Here is a 23867-nt window from a genome sequence, read left to right as displayed (position 1 = left end):
CATTCTTAATGCTGTATTCACATCCATTAACACAAGTTTCTGACTAGAAAAGCTGTAAATTTATTTATACTTAATGCAACTTAGTTCATACCTAGTTTAGCATCATTGTGGAAAATAACAATTTTTCTGTTATTTATACATCAGCAATTTTTGTGGGAACTAGCCAGTTTGACAGGCTAGTTTGACTAGCCATTTTTTTTCTAGTAACGTTCCCATGTGCTCAACCTCCTCAGACTGTTTAAAAGTGACACAATTACTTCAGACTCAGCAATGCAGCAGTAAATTACAAATTGTCCTCTAGCTTGTTTTTGCACACCCACAGAAAACTTCTTCCCTGCAGTTGCTCTCAAAAGACTACAGATTCCATCTGCTTATTTTATTTTCCGGGCAGAAAAAGGGGGGGGCGGGGGGCCAAGAAAAAAATGAAAAGACTGCATCCACTTAAACCTCTTCAAAATCCAGAGCGAAGGCTTTGATTTAAGTAGTCACTGAAGATTTACAGGAACAGACAGACAGAAACTCAAAATCTTTGTCAAACGCTGAGTTAGAATCACACGTAAACAACCTGGGAGCAGATTTAAACAAGAAAGAACTTGGGCCCACCATTTATTTCAGTGTAAACACATAATGCGATCCTGAAATGAAGTCTGTGAATCAATTCAGATGGTTGTGGCTGCAGTAAATTTGAGCCTGTTAACTGCCGAGAGAAGGTTCCTCAGCGTGGACATCTGACAAATCCTAAGCCCCAGTGCTCAGTCATAAAGTGGGAAGCCACATTACAGTAAAAGAGGTTATTGCCCAGATTCTGAGGATTTAGGTGTTGTAAGGGCAGCCTCCAAAAAAAAGCTCTGAAAAGTCTACAAAATGCTCTGATTTACCTCATTTGCTGTAAGTGCCAAGGGGCTACAAGAACTGGGAGCTATTGGATGCATAAAAGCTAATAATTACGTCTGAAAACATGCTTTAATATTCCTATGGTGACCTAAATGCAAAAGTTAGCAGAAGTTACTGGTATTCTGGAGTAATATATCTGGACATTCAAGCTGAAGAACTTTTTTTTTCCCAACAGAGCAATGCACAATTACCCTAATGCAGCTGAAAACTGTGGTGTGTAACTAGCTTTTCCAAATTCTTTCTCTTTGCCCATCTCTATTTGATTTCAAACACTAAGAAAGTGAATATGCACACACATTTGCCTGTGCAAAATATTTCCTGTGTAATAGTTTTTTCTTGTCTCACAAGTAGAAGAATTGTAGAGAAAAAGTAGATACTATGTAGTTTATTACACTATGTATAATGTTTAGTTGCTTTTTAACATAAATGTATCAGGTAATACAATAACTTAGTATTTGATAGTTCTTCCAAGAAAAAAAAAACTATACTGACTTTATATATGACATTTATTGACTTTTGGACAGCTCCTGGAATCAGAATATGACCCCTCTTCCTTACCAATTAAAAATGAAATAAAACAGCAGACAATAAAAGAAAAATTTCCCCCAGACCATCTTCTGGAACTGACTGTCTCTTTCTTTTAACTCTCCGGTTTTCCCACTGTCCAGGTACAGCTGCAGCACACTCACATTATCACTGCTGTTCCTGCTGCTCCTTTCCTCTTTATACAGGTAACATTAGCTTTACAGTACTTCCTGTCTTTGATAACACTGGAAGCAGACGTTTCAAGGTTGCTTCTGAACTTGAAGTTTTTGTATAGCAACATTCATCAGCACATCTGAGACACTGTGATTGGACTGGCCAGAAATAATTCTTCCAAGCTCTTTACTGAGGACTTCGAATTGAAGTGGCAGCACGCTGTGAGAGATCATCCTGTCTATGCCTAGTATGCCAATCTTTTCTATGCCTTCTGAACATCAGAGAAAGCTCATATAATCTGTAATATTGTCACCGTAGGTGACTTTTTTTGTTACATTTCTAGACCTTGAACGTACTGTACGGAACATAGAGTACTGGAGTGTTTGTGGTACAGGTCTTCTTATGGTGATCTGAGTGAATCGTTCAATACTTAAAACTTCTCTGCTTTTTACACATCAAGCATTCAAGATCCTTTCTTATGGATTGCAAACGTGTCACCTATGCTTTGGGTATAGCACTTTTTGCGATAATTTACAGATAAAATATTTCAATTCATTTCTAACTTAAAATTTAAAACAAAAAAAAATAGCCATTTGCTCGTCTTTTACCCCACATCTCTGTGCAATAATGTGAAATCACAAGACTGCAAACTTGCCATAGATTTTAACTCCTGAAATCTCATATGTAGGCTACAGCTGGAGGACATACATTGACAGTATGGTATTAACGATTGTTACAGAAATTGCTGTAGGTGATAAGCAGGTGCAGATCTATAACTTGATATATAACATCATAGTGATAACAAAACCTAAGCGTCATCCTTCCTCAATAGCCCATTTGCATGATTCAAATTAATTGGGCAAAATCAGCTGGGGACAGTGGCCTCATCTGTTAATAGCTCTCCCTGACAGTGCACACAATTATCACCCACTCCCCAATGTCACTTCTAGAGAAGTTCTGTGCCTGAAAGGTAGTGAATTAATGATCAGTTTTATAAGGACTCTTTGGGCTGGGGTAAGTTCTTCCAGTAATGCAAAGCAGCTGTAGACCTGGCCTAACTTATCACTATATTTTGTTTGCCTTGCATGGACATGTAGCAGCACAAAGCAACAAGTATATACTGATGAATTTGTCTTAAAATTGCAAATACTTTTTCAATTGAGCCAAAATTTATCATATATATATATTTACTTTATGCCAGATATTATGATACCATTTCTGTATCTTCTTGTTGGGTTTCTTCATGGGTTTTCTTTTTAAATATCCATATGTAAAAATCTTTTAAATAAATTCTCAAAGATCAACCTTATATTGGAATTAATATTTAGAATATATATCACTATATATATCATTAATTTAAATATCACTAAATTAACTGAAAATACTCCAGAGAAGATAGAATCTACATCTAGTAAGAGAAATTCACATCAGAATCTAGATCCCTTTTTTCACAGATTTCATTATATCGGCAACTGAAGAACCAAATGTCTAGTCTTGACTGGACAATATTGAAGAGACTAAGGAGTAAAGGAGTAAATACATATTTTTGAAATGGAGTCTTTTCTGAGTTGATAAATCTAAGACCGCTTTGAATTAAAAATGGAATAGTCTGTTTTATTTCTATACTATCTTATACTTTGATCTATGTATTGCAATACTTCATAAGAGATACAAATCTGTTGCAATATCTAGGCACAGAGAGAAAAACTCTTAGAAGGCGTTAGTCTTTTTCATTAGTGTTGATGAAAGTGGGCGGTTTTCTGTCAATTACAAGCTGTTTAGTTTACAAAACCTTATATTCAGACCAGCAATTAGTCATGCATATCAGCGTAATCTGATGATTGAAGACTTCTGTATGTCCATGCCTTGTCCCAGTCAAGCCAACTAAAAATTCCCAGTGGTTTTGTCACCAGCATGATAGATTGAACTCCAACTATGCTGTGTTCCTCTTCAAAGCTATATCATCCTCTGATTGCTACGGCATCTAAAATGAAAACTGGAAGGATGATACTTACTGTGGTACCCAAACAATTTTATAGCTTCCAAGATTATAGATTAAGTAGACTTGCTTTAGAAGATTAACCTATCAATAATCCCAATATTATTGAAAATAATACCCTTCTACCCTATAATGGGCTTTATTCCAGGACTGGTCTGTCAGTCTTTTTCCTCATAACTAAGATAAAGTTTTCAAACATGAAGAATTCCAAATTCCAAACTCTGTTTAAATCATTTCTTATCAGGGCTATTTTGAATGCTTGTTTTTGAGGCATTCCACGTTTACCCTGCCTTGTAAGAATGCTATGACACCCTTTACTCTTTTAGACTAATTCAAAGAGCTCTATATACTTGAGGGTTCTGGTCTGTCAGAAGGATATCTTATCCTGGCAAATGTCCAGCTGGTATCATTTAAATTTAAACATCAGAAACGATTATGATTTTGAAACCATTCACTCAGCTCTCATCACAGAAACCCAGGTTCGTACCAGAGTACAAATACATGACCTTTCCTTAACACCATTTGAAACAAAGGGATAGTTAGCTTTTGGACATGCCATCAAATTATAAACCGTAATCTATCTTAAAACTACAACTTGAGTAAACCTCAGTTCGGCAGACCAGAGAGATTATGATTCATACTTTAATTTTATCTGTCAGGTGCTATTGCTAAGCTATTCTGGCTAGCATCCCAGGCAAATTCTTAAGAAGATAGAACATAGCTCTTAGAATATGTACACTTTTTCAACTTTTAAGCTCTACAGCCTCTCTTGTATTTGACCTCCTGAGGTTACCAAATGAACACAGAGTCAATCAATCATTTCCTGCCACTACCTTGTTGAGGTGCTTTTTTCATATGTCGGCTATATAATTTGTTATCTCCTACTTTTAGTTACACAGGGACAGATGCTCATCTGGAATTAATTGTACAGGTCAAACAGCTCGCATAGAGCTAAGCTATTTAACTCAAGCTGAGTATCTAGCTCACTTTACCACACGTTAATGACAGATTCATGGCTAAAGAGTTTCTACTGTGTTTCTCCCTTCTTAACTGTGAAATAGCTTTTTTTTCAACAAATAAATCCAATTATAGGATTTTTTTCTTTCAGAGAATTGAATCACAGATATAACTACTGAACTTATTTGAAATCTTCTTACGTGTGCAGCTAACAAATATTCTGTTGTTACTATATAAGCTAGGAACTCACATTATTAATTACTTTATCTGCTTAAGTACTTCCCCAAGGATGCGGGAACTGGTAGGAAGCCTTTACTGTGTGTTCTACTAGTATCATTAAAGAGACAGTTAACACTTCATTCTTCACATCACTATATTTATCAATGTTTATATGAAAATGGTGGTAGTTAAAATAGATTTACTGAGGATAATTTTGGACATAAAAGTTGTCTATAATGCTACAGAATTTGCAAAAAATGAAAAATAGAAGCTTCTAGACAGTCTTTTCATAAATCCAGTCTTCGGAAAAAATGTACTTTTTCCCTAAACCATCTAATATAATAGAGTAAAGATAAGGGTTTTACTCTTCTGGGAGAGGTACATTACTGCACTATATGCCCTTGTGTATTTTGCAAGTGATAACTAACAAACTCAGGCAGAGATTTGTGCTCAGGTTTAAAAGCGTAAGTCAGGTGCTGGCGTGCAAAGCTTACTTAAATTTTGTGCTTACACTGCATTGATCCCAGTGTTTCTTTGAAGATTTCTTCACAATGCTGTAGCAGAGCGTGCTGAGGGTTAGTCAAATTTACGTAATAGCCACAGATGATGGTAACTCCAATTCAGAATTAAGTAGCAAAATTTGTCATTTTTCACATTCCCTTTTGGGTAGCTGCATTCCCTTTTGCTTTATAATAGCCAGACAGTAGCTGGAGAGCTTTTGCCTCAGTGGTGTGCCTTTGCAGTGTTTGCTGTGCTGCCTCCCCGGCCATTTGCAGGCAAAACAGCACAAGAGAGACCGTGCAGTGCAGCTGTTTCATTAAGAAGAAGCCTGACCTCAGGGTTCAACTCCAAATGATGGTGATCTGTAAAGATTATCTTGATGACTGCAGTATGTTTTTATGGACTTTTTTTTAAGGTTAAAATTGTCTTTAAAATGGCAGTGCTGCAGGATGATCTCATTTTTATTCTTGAATTTTGAACAATTTGAAGTCTTCTACTTGAGCAATTACCTAACAGGAGGAATCAGCTCCGATCTGTTAGGACTGACAGGCTCCTCTGGGAGATGTCTTCTGCTCTCAGCCCCAGACCACCTGTCAGTGCCACGGGCTCACTACAGACAGTGCTCTGAACCTACAGGCAAAGCCTGAGGGTATGCTCCATGTTAATTAAAGAACTTTGTTATTCCTTCTCTCTCACATTTAAATATTTATTTTGGAAAAGAACAATTGTAAAGAGCTTCTAGCAAATGTTAAGTCTCTACACAGTCTAACCCTACACTTGGCAGCAATACAAGTCCAACGAAAAGGAAGAAGAGAGACGAAGGGGTGGTAAGATGCAGTGCGTGGTTACATAGGGATGCTGGTGTCGGAATAACCTTAGCATAGTGACAAGGAATTGTCTTCTCCTCAAGGGAGAGGACCTGACTTTGATTCTTAACCCACAAAGCAACATGTTCTATGGATCTAATCCCTATGCTTTTTTTTTTTTGTTTTGGCTACTTTTTGTTGTTTAGATGATATATTTTATATTCTTGTAAGTAAAAGAGAAAAAAAAAAGGAAAAACATATACTGTAACACTGGGGCTGGAGTCATGAAAGATATGTATTATGTCATGACACATTCTTTTGCAAACTTGAGCCAAAGCCAGTGACTCCAAGCCAAAAAAAATGTGAGGTCTCTTACGAGCAGTCTAACATGCTGCACCTTTATTAAATCCGTAACTTTCTCTTCCTCATCTAGAAGAGTGTTGGAATTGGGAAATGGGAACTGGAGGAGGCTCTCATGGAGATCTCTTACCTCAGAATATTTTATGATGAAAATGTAGTGACCTGATCCAACATATTTAAGATAAATTTGGGATTGTTTTCAATATCGATATATGTGCCCATGTCTGTCTATGTTTGTATATGTATATAGATAGAAGCAGTGAAATGTGCCTTTTATTATACACTGAGAAGGCATCCTTCTTAAGAAGTCATCGTCTTTGTATGTTTTTATCTGATAGAAGATTTTGTTTGTTCACAGCATTCTATTGCATTAAAAAAACAGGATATTTGGAATATCTTTTTTTCCTCCTAATGCCACAGTTCTGCGTGTTCACCTCTTTCCCTTTGTTTGTCAGAGATAATGTATGTGAGTGAAATGCTGATCTCAAAGTAAATCTGGAGGAATTTATAAAAGAGAGTTACAATTGCATGACACTTTTGATCCAAGGGTGGCTTATGGCACTTCCGAATCCAGTCATTGCGGTAGGTGTTTGTGTATTTGACTGATGTTACTTTGGAGGACTGAGCCGAAGCTGGAACTGGCTTAGGGGCTTTAGTTCCAGTATTTACTTTTTGCTCTGATAGCTGTTAAAAAATGCTGTGTAGGATCAGGAAGCTATGTGACTTTCAGCCATATCCCCTAATCAGACTCAGAATCCTTTAAATATTGCTGCAAAGTGTGAAATCTCCTCTGGGCTGCTGTTCTTCCTTTGGCACTATCTCCACTGGAAACCTGACACTTGCACAACACAAAAATAGGAAACTCAACCTCTGGGCAGATTTTAACACTTTAAACAACTCCTAAAAGAGAACATCAGTGAAGGTGAGAAGGAAACAAGAGAAGAGTGAAACATGACAGAAAACAAGGCGAATCGGAGGCTGGGGCAGACAGAATGAGCAGTATAGGAGACCAGCTGGAAAGATAAATCTCAGACGGAAAGAGAAGGAGGAAAAGAAAGGAGGAAGTAGGATGAAGGAGCACATAAAGAGGAGGAGGAGAAGGGAAAAGAAATAGGAGGATGGCAAATAGCAGAGGGGGAAAGAGGTAGGAGGGATAAAGGCAAATGATGAAATCAGGAAGAGGACGTGAACAGACAGCACTGAGAGTGGGCTATTTTTTCGCTCCCATAGCCTGGAGGGAGCTTGGCTTGCTAATTAAGGTATGTGCTCACCCTTGTAACCAGCTAGATCTGATGCTGATGTCAGCAAGAACTGGCAGCTGAAAGCAGAGGTTTTTTTCTGCTTAAAGGAGCCTCTGCAATGCATACCCACACCTCCTCAGGGGACGCTCGCTTTGCCTGAATGCACCACCTCCCCCCCCCCCCCCCCACTCCCCCTTCGGAGAGGATATTACCTCAGTTCATCCTGATTCAAGCAGCCAGGGAAAGATTTAGCCTCAAATTTAAATAGCTGATAACAGTAGCTTCACTCCACTTCCTTCAACCCCACAGGTCTAAATTCAGAGAGTTATTGCAGAGGCTAGCGAGCATTGGCACCCTCTGCTGCCTTTAGAGATGGTTCGAAGCAAGAGCCCGGCTTAACTGCTTTGAACCATTCCTCCTGGAGAAGCCAATCTTTCACCATTTGTTAGAAAGGGAACTTCCATTAGCCTCTCTAGTCCAAATGCAGATTGTGTGAATAACTTACTAGTGTTTGTAGCCATAGCCTGAAACACCTTTAATCTAGCATTCATAGCCATTATTTAGCACACCTACCCTGTGAGAGGTATGATAGAAGGGTTAAATGACATTATCATTTATTAATAATTCTTTAGTGACTCAGCTGAAATGAATTAGCATCTTTATTCTAAAGGACTGTCACATGCACCACCATGCCTGGCAATCTCAGCAAAAGGACCAGAAATATAATGAGTGTTAAGAATGTTCTTTTATTCCTAGAGGTGATCCTTTACACCTTGGATTACCTCTGAGACATGTTGAATGGAAAAAGTAAGGAAATTTGCTGTGACAGTTTTCTGTGATGAAGTAGAGAGCATGTAGAGACTATAGAGCTGACTATTTGCCATCTTTTAAGTTCACTACACAATCTGCAAAGATAAAGGCTAGATCCAGACCAGTAGGGTAAATGAGAAGTAGGCAGTAACTGAAGTAATTATCTGATAATTATCAAGTATCTAAAATTAAGTGGTTTTATAGTTTCATTCCAATCAGTAGAGGACAGGTATAAAAGAAATCATCAGTATGGTCAAATTCTTCTCAATCTTCTAATGATCATCTACCCAGACAACTCTATGCTACTATGCTATATAACTTGAGAGCACTCTGCATACAACACTCTTTGTCCTGTGTTTGGAGCCAAATTCTCACAATCATATTATAGAGTCAAATTACAGCCTTAGAAAGACTCCTAGATTTATTCCCCATTGTGTTACTCCAGGTTTATGATAGTATATCCCTATCGATTTCAAGGCAATTCTAATTGTGTGAAACCTGAAGAACGTGGTGGTCAACCAAGTCTCAGTTCCCTAAAAATGGTATAATGTGTCTTCGTCAGGCCTGTACATGCAAGGAAGTGCAAAACTTCTTTAAAACATGGCTCGGGTTCTCAGGTGTTATGATGTGCTCCCTGACATGTTGAATGTTACTGTGCAGACAGGCTCTTAGAAAAGAGGCCAAGGGCTGAATCACCATGGTGATTAAATTCCTCTCTTTCCCTAAATGTGACCCCTCTATGACAGTAGTTCTCAGCGCTTTTCAAACCAGAATTTCCCTCTCCTGCCCCCATTCAGTAGGAAGGGAAGTGGGGACTGGTAGGAGCCACTGATGCTTTTTTGTGCCATTTGCCCCTCCTCAGCTAAGGCTGACCTGGGCTGACCCTCAGGCTGAGCAAACACACCCTAGGCTAACACGGAGGGAGCAGTTCTCACTGTCATCAGTCTTACTGTCTCTATTACAGGGTCTAAGGGAACCCTGCAATTACAAGAGCTATTTATCTTTCACTTTTCAAGAGCTCTGAGACGCAGTTTTGCAGTGCAGTAGTATTTTGAAGCCCAGATAGAATTCAGGCCTCATTATCCCAAGCACGTTTAAAAAAATCACCAGGCAAATTCCCACAAATTCATTTAATTGTGTTGATTTTATTGTATCAGTGCAACCCAAGCAAAACAGACGTACTATGCTGGCTGGAATAAAGTGGCATCTGTACCAGTGCAATTTTAAACTTACATAGTTTTCCATGATATAAATAGGGATTAAAAGGTGGCTTATCTACAGTATAATAATAATTGTTTTTACAGAGACCTTTTTTATACTTAAACAGAGCCAAAGTGGTTATATAATTGATGAAGATACTGACAGTGCAGTAACTGGCATAGGTTTCATGTGCTCAACAATGGTTCAATTGTTGACTAAATGACTGGCAAGTCTTCATATGGATTCACACAGCAATAGTCTGGTCTTAAATAACCTCGTAGGTGCATACTTTCCTTAGGAATAATAGTAATCCCCTCTGGATAAGAATTTTCACACAAGAAGATACTCAGAAATAGCCACTGTTTCCTTTCACGTCCTCTTTCATATGAATAAAGTTTTAACTGAGAAGTCATGCATGCCAGAACATTTATACCATGAGATACAGAGAATATCTTTAACTTTCATGAAGCTATCAGCATAATATTATATTAAATACCATAATCCTATCATGAGTGTTGCCCTAGAACAATGCTAAAAAAATGTCAATTTTAAGAGAGGAGTATAAGACCATATCCTAACTAGAGAGTGAATCCGTGATGCACTTAGTGAGAGGCAAACATATTGCACATTCCTTCTATCTTAAAGATGTGTTTACTTTCGAAGGTCAGCTGAATTAAAATAGGGTGTAAATAACTATTCTGGAATAACCCCACTTTAGACAAAATCAAACTTAAAACTAAGGGAATTTAAAATGAAGATTAAAGTTATTCCTTCTCCTTCCATGAAACATTTTTTTAAGACAACTGATACTGATTTCATCAACTCTGTCACACAAACTATCCAGGTAACACACCATATAAATATTTAACAGAAGACAAGTTTAAGTTTTGTGTGTTCATATGGGGATCACCAGATGTCAGGTCTGGTTATGGAAGTCCCCAGCTTTGTCACTTTGTACCAAAGTCCTAGGAACATTATTGTCTCTTTGAAATACTCTCTTGATTAAGCATTTAACTATTATACACACCTCTTTGGTGTGTTTTTCTGCATTATTGGTAAAAGATGTTCTTCTGAAGACAGAAGCGTTGGCTTAGATAATCTATTTCAGAAATAAAACACGATTCCGTAAATGGAGAAAAGTCAGTATTTTCCAGAGGAGAAAGAAATGCAGTTCTCAGGGGAACACGGGTATTGTCTCACCCAGACTTGTCAGTAATGTGGTACATGTTGTGTATCCCAGGGTAGTGTCCTGTTACTGGACTAAGTTCAGGATTTGCTTGGAGTTGCTTAGTGCAGCTTTCTTCATAATCTCTTACGAATTGAAAACACTGCATGGAGCAATTATCCTTCCCTTGCCCAGCCCTTCAATGCCACCTGGTCCTATCACAAACCACTGATCTTTTAACTGTGGTGTCAACATTGGGGGCTTAGTGCTTTCACGGGTGTTTACTTTTGTTCCTGTTTGTAGATAGAACAAGGCATGAGAAAAATGACATTTCTTTCCTCTTCAGAGTTATTAAAAAACAAGACTCATCATTGCACAGAGAAGGCACCATGGCCCATCTACTTGATCTCTTGATGCCCTACTGAATCACATTTAAGCTCCTAAAACAAGGATTAGTTGGGATTTCAGTGGGAAACAGGCCCAGTGCTGCTGGGGAAACATCATGATCTTTAAGCAGAGTGGTTTGGGTGATGTCCATGCAGCAGAAGGGCTGGAATGCTACAATTGGAAAGATTACTCGGCTGTTAGGGATAACATTTGTGGTTGGCAGTTATGATTCTCCCTGCTGATTAGAAGTGGTTCTCTCCAAGAATAGTTCCTGAGGGATTACAACATATCCCAGTGTTTTGCAACCATCAATGGAAGTTTTGTTTTGTTTCTTATAATCCGTATGGGAAAAGTATGCTGTGACAGAGGAAAGGTCAGGAGAAAGAGGTTGTTTCAAAATAATTGTCTTCTGAAAGTGGAGAAATAATATGTTTTTTTATGCAGTAGAGAGAGTGCAATATGTAAAAGGGCACAAGGAGGCAGGTTTCTCCACTGCTTCCTGTTTAAAGCTTTCTACGTAGAGTGAGATTCAAGGAGTGGTGAAAGTCATCTCATGTAATTCTAGATTTTTAAAGACCAGTGTCCAGTTCCGAAATATTTGCGCAAAGCTCTCTTCATAGTCAATGGAGAGAAATGGTCTCCAAAAGTGAGAAAATCATCTGCTTGAATTACCTTCTGTAGGTGCTTATTTCTCCCTGTTGGGTTTGGATCTGGGTGGCTACTTCCTACAGGTGTCCAACTTAATGAATCCCTTTCCAACTGGCTGTCTCAGGCTTGGCCCACCCCCAGAGGTGCAGTCCCTACAGTGTGTTTGCAATTCACACCAGGTCCTAAGAGTAGCATAAAAATAGAAGAACGAATGAAATTGGGAAAGGCAAAGAAAGAGAAAGGCAAGGGAAACCAATTAGCTAAGAAAACCGAAAGCAGAGAACATGACAATACTGGTAGCAGGATATAGACGTGGAAGGAAATTAGGATACGCGACCAGCCACCAAGTAGGAAATACTATGCAGGCTCGAAATTGCTGGTGTACAGGATTGCTGGAGAGAGGTCAGGAAACTGGGCAGTAGCAATACCTCTACATAAATGTCAGTGTTCCAAATAACAGGACGTTTCGCTGGGCTTTTGTGGGTTCCCTCAGGAGATAACGTCAAGCACTTGACCTACATTTTCCTTTCCTTCGTTATATACCACTATTTCTCGCTGAAATCCTTTTGGAGAACTTTGGCTCCAGAATCAGAAAGTTTCTCCATTGTCTACTTACTAAATTTTCAAAGAGCTCTACACCTTCAGTTATGCTTTTCCACACACTTAGGCAAAGCTCCCCTCAGGCACATTTTGTTCTCCTTGAAATCCTGTTGTTCCTTGACAAAGGCTATGCAGCAAAAATTGCTCTGATCACTGTGATGCTGACCAATATCATCCCGTTGTCTGCCAGTACTCTGCCATCTACCTGTATCTGACTGCTGCCTTTTGTTACGTACTTAGGACATGTGCTCTTTGTTCTGTTTGTACAGCATCTTGCAAAATGGCATCCTACTCCGTGACTGGGGCTCCTGTGCACTGCTGTAACACAGGTAACAAATAATAGTGTTTTGTTTCATGTTACTGTGTTGCATGTGAACCACGTTGTACTTCTGCACTTTTAAGTACAAAGGCCAAGCATTACATGTGGATACTAGATAACACCGTTATCTTCTGATTTTGTATCAGCACCTATCACATTCTCCCTGTGCCTCACTGGCCTGCGTGGTTTCTAAGCAGACCCCCACGAAGCATTCATTTTATCTCCTTTCCCTCCTTAAACCAAAGCACGGCCCGGCAAAAATTTCTCTGGAAAGGAGAACGAGGCAAACGAGACGTTATTGCAAACGTTATTCTGTGCTAACAGAAACGCGGTCTCAGCGGGAAAGCAGCGCCGGCCGGCACGAAAACACGCGAATGCCGCATCGCTCCTGATTTGGCCCGGGACGCTCCCTCGCGTCTCCCCGACGGGCAGAGCCCCGCCGCCGCCGCCGCCCCTTCCCGCAGCGAGGCCCGGCCGCCCGCCCGCCACAGCGCCGTGCCCCCGCCGCTCGCCGGCCCTTGCCCGCTCCGCACCCGCCGGCGGCCCGCGGCCTGGGCCGCAAACCCTGCGGAGCAGCACGGCGCCGCCGGGAAGGGCGGCGGGGCGGCGGCGGACCGCGCCGCGCCCGGCCTACCCCAACACCGCCGCCGCCATGTGCCACCAGGCGGCCGGGCGCCCCGCGGGACAATGGCAGCGGCCGCCGCCGGGCCCGGCCCTCAGCACGCCCCCCCCCCCCCCCCGCCGCCATGCCGCGGCCCCTCCCGCCGGCGGCGCCCCCAGCAGCCCCCGCGGCGCCCGGTCCCTCCGCCGCCGCCGCCCGGCCGCCACCGGCCGTTGCGAACCTGCCGCCGCGCGCGGCCCGCCGGGCGCCGCGGCCTGCGGGCGGCCGCTGGTTGGCGGCGGGGGGACACGTGAGGGGGGAGGGGGCAGCAGCGGCGGCGGCGGCGGCAGGAGTTTCCCCGACAGCTGGAGGTTGCGGCGGCGGCTCCTCCTCCTCCTCCTCCTCCTCCCCCCCGGGTCCCCGCTAGAGACAAGCGCCCCCCGCGCTCCTCCTTATTGACAAATACACAAAGGGCCGCGCCGGGCCGCGCCGCGCCGGGGGGACGCGTCTGGAGCCGGCATGGGAGACAAGAAGAGCCCGACCAGGTAGGGGCAGCGCCGGGGCCCGGTACCGCGGAGAGATGGCGGCCGGCGGGGCGCTCCCGGGGGAGGCGGCGGCGGCGGGGCCGGCGTGACGGCGGTAGGTTTCTCTCCCCCCCCCCTTTTCCACCCCCCCCCCCCGGCCCCGCTGTGTGCGTATGTCTCCGCAGGCCGAAGCGGCAGCCGAAACCCTCCTCGGACGAGGGTTACTGGGACTGCAGCGTCTGCACCTTCCGCAACAGCGCCGAGGCCTTCAAGTGCATGATGTGCGACGTGAGGAAGGGCACCTCCACACGGTGAGTGCCCGCCGCGCCGCGCCACGCCACGCGGGGAGCCGTTGGCCGGGCTCCCCCCTCCTCCCCCCGGCCACCCCGCGCCGTGAGGGAGACCGGCTGTGACAGGAATGAGGTCACGTTTAGCGGGGAGCCCCGGGCTGGGGGCGGGGGGGGGGGGTCGCAGCGAGACTTCGTCTCGCTGCGACCCCCCCCCCCGCCCCCAGCCCGGGGCTCCCCACTAAACATGACCCCAGGCAGGCCCCGCTCCTCCGTGCGTGGACTGCGGCCCGATGAGATTTACTGACTGGAGAGAGGGTGGTGTAACCGTGTCTCCTCCCCGAGGTTACCGCGCTGTAACTGCCGGGAGAGGAGCGAAAAATAATAATAATAAAAACAACAGCCAAAAAAATAATAGTCTGTACAGCCCAAACATTTGCAAGGCCGTGCCCCTCGCAGAAGGGAAGAGCCATCCCCCCCCCCCCCCCCTGCTGGGGCATGGTTGGTTGGTTAAAACCCTCACCTGAATTAATATCTCTTTTTTCTTCTTCTAAGGAGTTTAACTTCGTCTCCCTAAAATGTCATTTATACCCCCCTCCTCTTCACCCCCCCCAACCGGCTGCTTGCTTTCATCCACAGAGCTATTTTGCTCCACCATGCAGATTTTGGTGGCTGTAGAGATGGATAGTGACTCTTGGCTGTTTCAAAAGGAATTGTGAATGGGCTGAGTTGTGCCGTGTGGAAGTGGCACCCTGAAAAATCAGTGACTTCCCAGGAAGGGCCTTTTTTTCTGTAGCACCCATTTGAAAGCTTGCAGTGAATTAACTGGTTCCCATGTGTATCTGTATTGTTCAATAATATGGCCTAAATGGACGCGCTTGGGGAATGGAGGATTTTTATAAAACCAACAGGACTGCACTTGTAGTCTTTGTGTGCTGACAGAATATTATTAAAGAATCCTTTGTGGTGATTATCATACCTATTGGCTAATCCTGTCAGCAAGAGAAGTTTAAGTGGCAATAAAAGTTGCAATCCTATCAAAAACAGCAATTACGTTCTAAATATCATTCAAAGCAATATGGAATATGAATTGCAACAAATGTATGTTTAAAATCAAAAGTGCAAAGTTAAGTCAAATTATTTTACAAGTAAGATTCTGCTTTATTTCTAACACCTATTTCCTAGACTTCTGAAAACCTGAATGAATGTCCAAAGTACTTCTGATAACTTAGTCTTGAATGCTTGTTGATTTTTGTTTTTTTTTTTTTTTTAATAATAAGGGAATCGGTGAGATAAATGTGCTAAGAGGAACTGTATCTGTCACATATAGCATGGTTTATGTCAAGACTGGCTTTGCGTTTGTGTCATGGATAGGTCTGTATGGATCGATAATATTCAACAGAATAACACTGCTGAAAGAGTGAATGCAAAATCTTTAAAACAGCAGAGATGCGAGTAACAACCTTTTTTTAAACACTACTCAGTTGCATTGGCAAAGTCAGTTTAAGATAGTGTTTTGTCCCACTGGGAACTCAGTGAGATAAAAGCACTAAAACTTAAAAATCTTCGGAATAAATAAGTAGATAAACCAGTTGGCCTTTTCCTCTTGAATGTTTTGGGAGCAAAATATAGAGCTTGAATTTTGGTGTCTCTTTCCTCCCCCACAATGTTCTCGTACGCAGAGTTTTAGCTGGTGCGTTGATTTTTATTTTTCTACTCAAACTCCGCAACAAATGTGTAGCTGACTAGGTTTATGTTTTTTTTTTTTTCTTGTAAGGTTTAAATGGGTCACATTTTCACATGTGTGCAAAGCCCAGGATTTACACATGGCATGAGATAAATACAGGTTGTGGTTTTAGACCAGGCAATTTTAAGCTCCAAATCTGAAACTAGATTTGAGCTAGTAAGTAGACCTTTGTGTCTCTGGAGAGAATCATTTGTGTCTCCCTGGCACCTTAAAGACCATTTGGGTGGACTTTTTTTAAAAGGAGCTGGAGTCCAAAAAACCAAATTGGGTCCCTGTTAAAACATTTGCTCATATTGCCTGTGCAATGAAGTGTTTTTCGTCAATGTTGTTCAAAATAGCAACGCTGTGGAGTTTAGATGGGAATTAATTTTTTCCAGCCTACCATTTTTAAATTTAATGTTTATATGGATTAAGCTGATGCCTCCACAGAGTTCTTAGTGTGCATTGATTCTTAATTCAAAATTTCTACTGCATTTTTTTAACTGATGAGAACTTTATCTATAAGACACTACAGAACACTTTTTTTTTTTTTTTTCCCCAGTTCAGAGAAGCCTGTTTCTTTGTAATGGACTTAATGTCTGCTTCTGAATGTTAAAATCCACCAAATGTGGATGTGTGGAAAAGCAGGCAATTGTAGTGAAGATGAATATTTTTGAAAGCCACTGGAAATCAGTTGTAACATTGATTAAAACAGTTGTAGTTTTCATACTAATCATGTACAATTAACTTTGTAGGAAGTATTTTCAGGTTGGTTTGTGGTTTCACTGTTGAATAATTTCTTCTCTCTGGAAGACTTATCTTTTATGCCAAAGGCTAGACATGTATTATGATCTTGAAAAACTGGTAAAATTTTTAACATTAATAAAAATGATTCTTAAGACTTTTTGATTGTATTTTAATATACTTTTAAACTGAAACAGATTGTATCATGAAGTTAAATTAACTTTGTCTGTGGTAGTATCACCTTGCATGGTTAAACTGGGCTGTGCTTGGTTGGAAGACCTCCAAGAGAAACCCTGGATGCTGCAGGAAGTGGTACAAGTGATTCCCAAGGTGGCAGGCTTTTCTTTGGGTTTAATACTAAATTGTTGCCCCAGCATGGTGCTGGAGTTGGATGTGCTATGAGTCAGATGTAAAACTACGGTCCTATCTGCCAGATAAAAATCGCTTTACCTTCTACTGTTGAACTGTTGCCACGCTTTAATTTGGTAACGTCATCGAGGTTCTAAATTCTCCCTGTAGATACGGCTTTCTTATTTACTTTCTAACCTAAATTGTTCTGCATTGTTGCTTGGGTACTGATAAATTACTATGTTCCTCTTGATAGGAGACTGTACTGAATATAGTAATTTTCTATATATGACCTTTACAACATTTTGAAATCTTTCTAGATGAAAGATGTTGTATAAATGTAAGGAACCTAGGGCTGTAATAATCATTCCTTACTTGGACAAATCTCCTGCTGAAGTTCATTAGGAGTATGAGTAAGGAATGCTGAATAGAGCGCTAACATACTGTGGTATAGATGGAACTGGTAGCGAACTCTATATTTAGGTTGCATAATAGTTTCCATTATAAAGAATTTGTATGATCTCTTTGAGAAGCTCTATTGTTTGCAAAAGCCATTGAAGTTTGGCAAAAGAAAGAGTCCTTAGGCTAAATAAGTGGTTTGATTTCTTTGCCCCATGAAATTGTTTAAGTTTTGCTGAGATATAAACACTTGAAAATCATCATTTCCCCTCTGTCACTTGTGTTATACAGAAAAATGAAGTAATAGAGCACTCTAAAAGCCCAGACCAGCACCACTGTAAAAGTAACAGTGGCAGTGATACTACGCTGAAAATCCTCGAAGTGAGTTATTTACCTCCTGAGAACGTTATAGTAGGGTCGCTGAATCTGGACCGACTCTCGCAACTATTGCTTTCCCAAAAGAGAGTTGCCTCAATGGGCATAATATCATTTCTTTATTTCTTTCCTTCTACTCGCTATCTGGCACTATCTGCATCCGGATTATGTGAAAACTGATACGTGAATACAGGTAGAATTTCAAGAATTGGGCTGGATGCCTGAACAGACCTTAACTGCAGCAAGTAATTGCTTCTTCTTTTCTGTCCTCCAATATGGTGTTTGGGGCTTTTTCTTGTCAGCTAACATGGTTGCTCATGTAATTCAGGCATGTTACAAAGCCAAGATTCAGAATTCCAGTCTTGTTGAAAGGGCATGCTGGCAGCAAGAACGAAAGAGGACTAGCATTATATCTAAAGGGATGCGTATTTCCTATTCTCTCCTATCTTGTAGGGAACTGCACTACCTCTCCATCCCTTTTCTCCTCCTTCTTCCCCCAGATCATATTAACACTTTGTTACACAAATAGTGATGTAGCATCCAGATTTAAAAATATCTGTTGCTTTGCACTTCTTAATTTGATTCTTATGCTTATGTACTGTGTTCTGGTCTGTAGTTACATGATCCTTTTCTTTTCTCTATGCTGTGACAAATTGTCCATTCAACGTAAAGGATGAGCACCCAGGGGAATTATAGTGAGAGTTACAGGTGGAACTGCAAATCTGGCTTTAACTTGGGAATGCTTGGTGTGATACTCTATTGCCTTCTTTTAACCTTAAGAAAAAGTGGTCTTGGTGGGGAGGAACGATATGTGATTGATTTCTCTCTTTGGACTTGACAGGATTCTGTGATTTTCGAATTAGCAAAATGGGCAGATTTCCAGAATATGTTTTTGCAAATAGTATTCTCTAAGTTAATAATAGGAGAAGGACTATTGTACAAAGGTGTAACAACTTTATGCTTCTTAGGCTTTCATTTTATTTTATTTTTTAGAACTACTTTTATTGATCGTTTTGGATTCAGTAAAAACTTAATCTTACTTCTGAACCTACAGGACTAGTGCACGCTATGCAAGCCTAAAGTATTTTTCTTCCTTTCGGTGGGGGGAAAGAGGGAGACAAGGAGAGCAAGGAGATAAGAAAACAGGCACAAGTTGACTTCTGTGACGATATGTTCTGTAAGATGTATTCCTCACAATGTTTATCCTGATAAATGTGTTGGGCCAGCTGCTGTATGCAACTTTATTTACATAAAATAGCCCCTGAAACTTGTAGCCAGGCTGGAGTAGGCCATCACAAGTTAGGATCGATTTCTATGGGATTGGGATAGATACCTCTAACACCTTGTACTGCTGAAGTACATATATATACATATGCACACACACATAAAAAAACAGCTGAATGGGGGCATGGCTTGCAAGTCCTGTGCTCTATGGATCTCCATTACTGTATTGTTCCTTTTCTCTTGGCTTAAGGTATGAAAAGCCAACTTTAAATCATAACCAAACAGAAGAGACGGTCAGAGATATTAGGAACTTGGAGGCCACCTTTGTGCGTTTACTTGATATTTGGTGGTGTTCCTTGACTGTACCTGAGGATGCAGCCATCCTCTATATGCATGTATTTTAAAAGTGTTTCTGACAATCTCAGAAATAAAAGATGCAGGTCTCTATTTGAAACTGTCATGAGTTTGTTTTATGCTTTGAGAAGCATAAATAAAATGTTTAATTTTTATCTTGGATATCAAGGTCATTTTTCGTCAGAAAATATGTGCAATTTGTTTAGTCATGTACCATCTGGATGTTTATAAGCACAAATCAGTTACATTTAACCAAATCTGGTATTTGTATTTCTGTTGAAATGCAGTACTGCTCAGGATAGAGAGTTGGTACTTATCTTGTGTATCTGGTTTAACGTGTCTGTTTTACAACAGCTTGTTAAGGACTCTCTCTTCTGCCTTTCAGTATGTAGCCTGTGTGTGTGCACGCACGCGCGTGTGTGTGTCGGGGGGTAGGCTGTGAAGGAGAAAAAGAGGAAGAACCAGCTGTCATGCTGATTTTTACGAGTGTGAGCCTAAATCAAGCTTAATGTGCTGAAGAGCTGTTCATTACATGTGGTAGTTTGGAAAAGGAAATATTTGCAGGAATGAAGTGAGTGGAAAAATTTGTATATAATACATACTTTACCATGCCCTGTATTACAAGTCTTACGTTGCTAGCTGAAGTATTAAATTATTAGGAGGAAGAACATTAGTGAATAGTTCCTTTTTATTCTATGTGTAATCATCAGATAATCTATGCATCAAATCTTTTTTAGATAGTTTTTAAAAGTATTCTCTGCATCATAGTAGGGATTATTTTCCCTGAAAAATACAGTGAAATCTGGGAATTTTGCACAGGGGAGCGTGAATGGGGTTTTGTTTTGTTTTCCTATATTGAATAAAATAATAATAAAATTGTGTTATTTTATTGATATGCATAGCTTGTGTGGGGAATAAATAATATCAAAAGAAGATAAAGTTTATATTTTTGAAAGACTATATAACCTGCTTTTTTTTTTTTAAGATTAATTCTGTTTTTACCTCTGTGTAGTTTTGAACTTGGCAGATATTTTAATCCGTTACTTTAAACGTGAAGAACGTGCTTTTGTTAATCATGAGCTCGTTATTTTTAATTTGACTTTTTTCTGTGACTCTTACATTATCACTTGTTTTATTTTGTTTTTTTTCTTCATTTTATTACAATCTCCCTAAAACAAAGCAAAGCATATTTCATTAGATTTTAGGCTATGACGCATTGGGGCCTGTTTATGTTATCCATCCCAGGTCTAAAGCTGGGTTAGTTATTTCTCTTTGTATTATATTCATATTAAGTAGTCATATCAGCAGTCAACTTCAGACTGTAATTTAGGTAACTGTCATTGTGACTTGGCCTTCTGTATGTATATATCTTACGTAATTAAAGAAACATACACAAAACAGAAAGCAAATTATCCCTCTCCGTACAGCTTTGTCTCTTCCCCTCCTATGATAACTAGTGCTGTCAGAGGGTTGAACAGTGAGTAAAACTTCTTTTCCCTCTGTTTCTGTGATCCCAGATCTCATTATGGAGTTAGCAGGTACGCCCTCTGGAAGGCCGTTTTTGTTAATGGGCACTGCAGGGTCACAGGTAGGTTCTGCCAGTTAACAGTGGCTTGTTCAGATGAACTGTACTTATCCAAAGGCAAGAAATATAGATGTCTATTTGTTTTCCCTAGTTACTAAAGTAAGAAGAGCTTCAAACACATTTTTGTTCATTATAGGAATGGTTCTAAGAAGGCTAACATCTTTTCTTACAGATCACTTAGCTCATCTGTGTGGCCTTAGAACACAGGATGGAAAAGATCTTCCAGAGAGTTTAGTTCCCCATATTGAAGGACGATCAGTAAATCTGGGCAGTCTCTGAGCTATGTCCTAAGAAGCCTCTAGTGAAGCAGACTGAAACTTTTTAGACACCTTATCTCTGGTGCTCTTTTTACCCTTAATGTTCTTTCTAGATATCTAACCTTTCTGTTGACTAAGTTAAGCTGACTTGTTCGTGCTCTACTCCTGGTTAAGTTCCCGATATACCTGTAGTTCTGTGGTTATTGGAATGTGGTTTCCATGTTCAATCATTGTCTTCTCTCCCTTTCTAAATCTTCTTTTTCCTAGACAAACAAAATTGCACCACCCTTTTCTTACAGGTCACAAGTTTCTTCGGTGCCTATAATGTTTCTTTATTCTTGACTCTTCCATTTGTACACCTCTTTCTTACTGTGGTACCCTAAACTGTAGACAGACCCTCAACTTACTCACTTCTAGTGTAAGGCTTAGTGGGATTATTCCTTTCCGAAGACTTGCTAAATAAGTAGCCAACATCGTAGTGCTGTTGCACAGAAGGAAGATCCTCACTCAGGGCAGCAACAACAAGACACCAGCTTCTCTGTGCTGTGATCAGCTTGATCCAATACAGTCTCATGTCCATTTGTGTTTCACTTTTACTTGGATCTTTGTTTTTATGCAGTTGTCTGGCCTCACTGTAGTGCTTTGCACTTTCTTAGATTTTTATCATTTGGATTTTTTTTTTTTTTTGGAGTCACCCTAAGTCAGGACTATCTTGAGATAGTTCTCATTACCTTTCAGCTTGGTGCTGTTTGGTTGTTTTATTCTTTAATTCTTTGTCCAAACCACAGAGAAGTATATTAAATAGTATACCTTGTAAAACCTCAGTTTTGAAGCTTTAAACTTCCTACTGCTAAAGCTGATGGGTGAGAACTGTTGTAAAAACAGAAACAAACTCATTGTGCACTTCATTTTGGGCAACTTCATCCCTTTCATATATCTAGTTTGAGTGAGGATATGCATTTCCAACTGTATCACAAGTCAAGACTCGGGACGCTTACTGCTTCTCTCCTAGTCACTGAGGCAGCAGTTATTCTGTTAGAGAGAAACTAGATTTGCCAAGCCAGTTGGCTTTATCCTTTAAATTGCTTTAATTATTTAAAAAGAAGTTATTCTAGGATCTTTCTGAGGTTTGAAGTTAGGCTGTATCACCTGCAATTTTCTGGATTTTTATTTACCAACATTGTGATTTTTTTTCCTCCTTCTGTAGTACTTTATGACTTCTCCCTCTTCCCGCAGTTGTCTAAGCAATTTGTTTTCTAGAGTGAATTTCATTAGATGCTATTGACTGCCACATGTAGCGTTCAGTAGCCTGTTTTGCTTCCTATTCTAAATTGTACTCATGTTCCCTTGTTTAATTTGGTTATGTGGAATTAAACGTTTTTGTGGAGAATGAAATGAAGAAGCCTTATTGCTTGCTTTCTATATTTGATAATGGTCATACTTTTCCTTTCTATTTCTATGATTTTATACTTTCTTTTCAGACATTAGTGGTGAGTGTTTCAATATGTTTACCTTTTTTTTTTTTTTGTTAGCGGAAAGAGCATCTTTGTCTTTAGTGCCACTGTGGTATTCTCATTTACTCTATCTTTTCTAGGTAAAATAATTAGCTGTCTTGGTCTGAAAGATAAATACGTACATTGAGATTAAACATGATAAATAGAAGTCTTGCTGATAAGAAGGAAGCTCTTGTAACTTCTGATCATTCTACAGGTGGTATTACATCTGCCTTGTGACTTCTTATAATTTATTCTTTACTGTTGTGACTACCCCCTATGCCTGTTTATACCTTGATGAAAAGCACAGATACTTGTATCTTGAAAGTCAAGTTAGGGCAGCATGCTTTGCAGAAAATTTTCCCATGTGTATAATAAAATAATGTCTTCTCTTCTTGGCCGATACGGTCGGCTACAAAATATTTTTAAGGTAGGCTAGCAGGACAAAACGTTAAGTGTGTGTTTTATGTGTTTTCATCCAGTAATTTTCGGCTTATACTAGATGAGTAGTTTAAGTAGGACAGAGAGATCCTGAGAATTGTCTGTTTTCTCTGAAGTGCATTCCACTGGTCTGTGGTACATTGATGTAGAGCAGGCTTGAACTTGGAGAGTTCAGCTGCAGAATGTTGTTGGTAGGCTGTCGTCTGGCAAATTTTCTGTCAGAAATCGGGTGAAGACTACGAGATATGACCTTGAAGTCTGCTACAAGTTTTTTCTTGCTTTCTTAGGAGATGGTGGGGGGACATGAACAACTGAAAGCTTTCCCATTCTGACTTACTGAAAGTCTTGGCCTCATCTTTAAACTTTTCTGTAAAGTTTGAATGTACTATATCTGAACTGCATAGTTCACGTGACAGTGCTTAGCAGAAAAAAAAAATACGTGAATTAATGAGGATTTTAAATTTTAAAAAATAGAACCAACTCTAAAAGCTGAAAAAAGTTTATTTGACACATTCAGTGAAAGTTGTTTCTTACAAATAGTCAAATTGTATGCTCAGTGTCATGAGCTGGAAGTTCTGTATTTGACTGAAAAATGAAGGAAAATTAGAAGGTTAAGAGTGATGGTTTTGTGGCATCTTCTGTTAATATACTCCTTTCTTTAAGAGCATTATGAAGGCTTGGTTTAGGGGTAGTATATAGTCTCT

The 23867-nt window shown here is 40.3% G+C and overlaps 1 protein-coding gene across 2 annotated transcripts in view; it reads left to right on the top strand.

The window, feature by feature from the left end:
* Window positions 1-13690: 13690 nt before the first annotated feature.
* YAF2 (YY1 associated factor 2) overlaps window positions 13691-23867 on the top strand; it is a 28533-nt gene continuing 18356 nt past the window's right edge. The window contains exons 1-2 of one of the 2 annotated variants that reach the window (XM_068933605.1): window positions 13691-13951; window positions 14116-14241. In XM_068933605.1, coding sequence (XP_068789706.1) covers window positions 13926-13951; window positions 14116-14241 — 152 coding nt within the window. In that variant the 5' untranslated portion in view covers window positions 13691-13925. Of the gene's footprint in view, window positions 13952-14049; window positions 14242-23867 lie in introns of both variants that reach the window. The other variant, XM_068933596.1, reaches the window with a different exon arrangement.

Source organism: Struthio camelus, chromosome 1, assembly GCF_040807025.1.
Source record: "Struthio camelus isolate bStrCam1 chromosome 1, bStrCam1.hap1, whole genome shotgun sequence".
Lineage (NCBI taxonomy): Eukaryota > Metazoa > Chordata > Aves > Struthioniformes > Struthionidae > Struthio > Struthio camelus.
The sequence above is the reverse complement of the archived record's forward strand: the minus strand, read 5'-3'. Positions and strand labels throughout refer to the sequence as shown.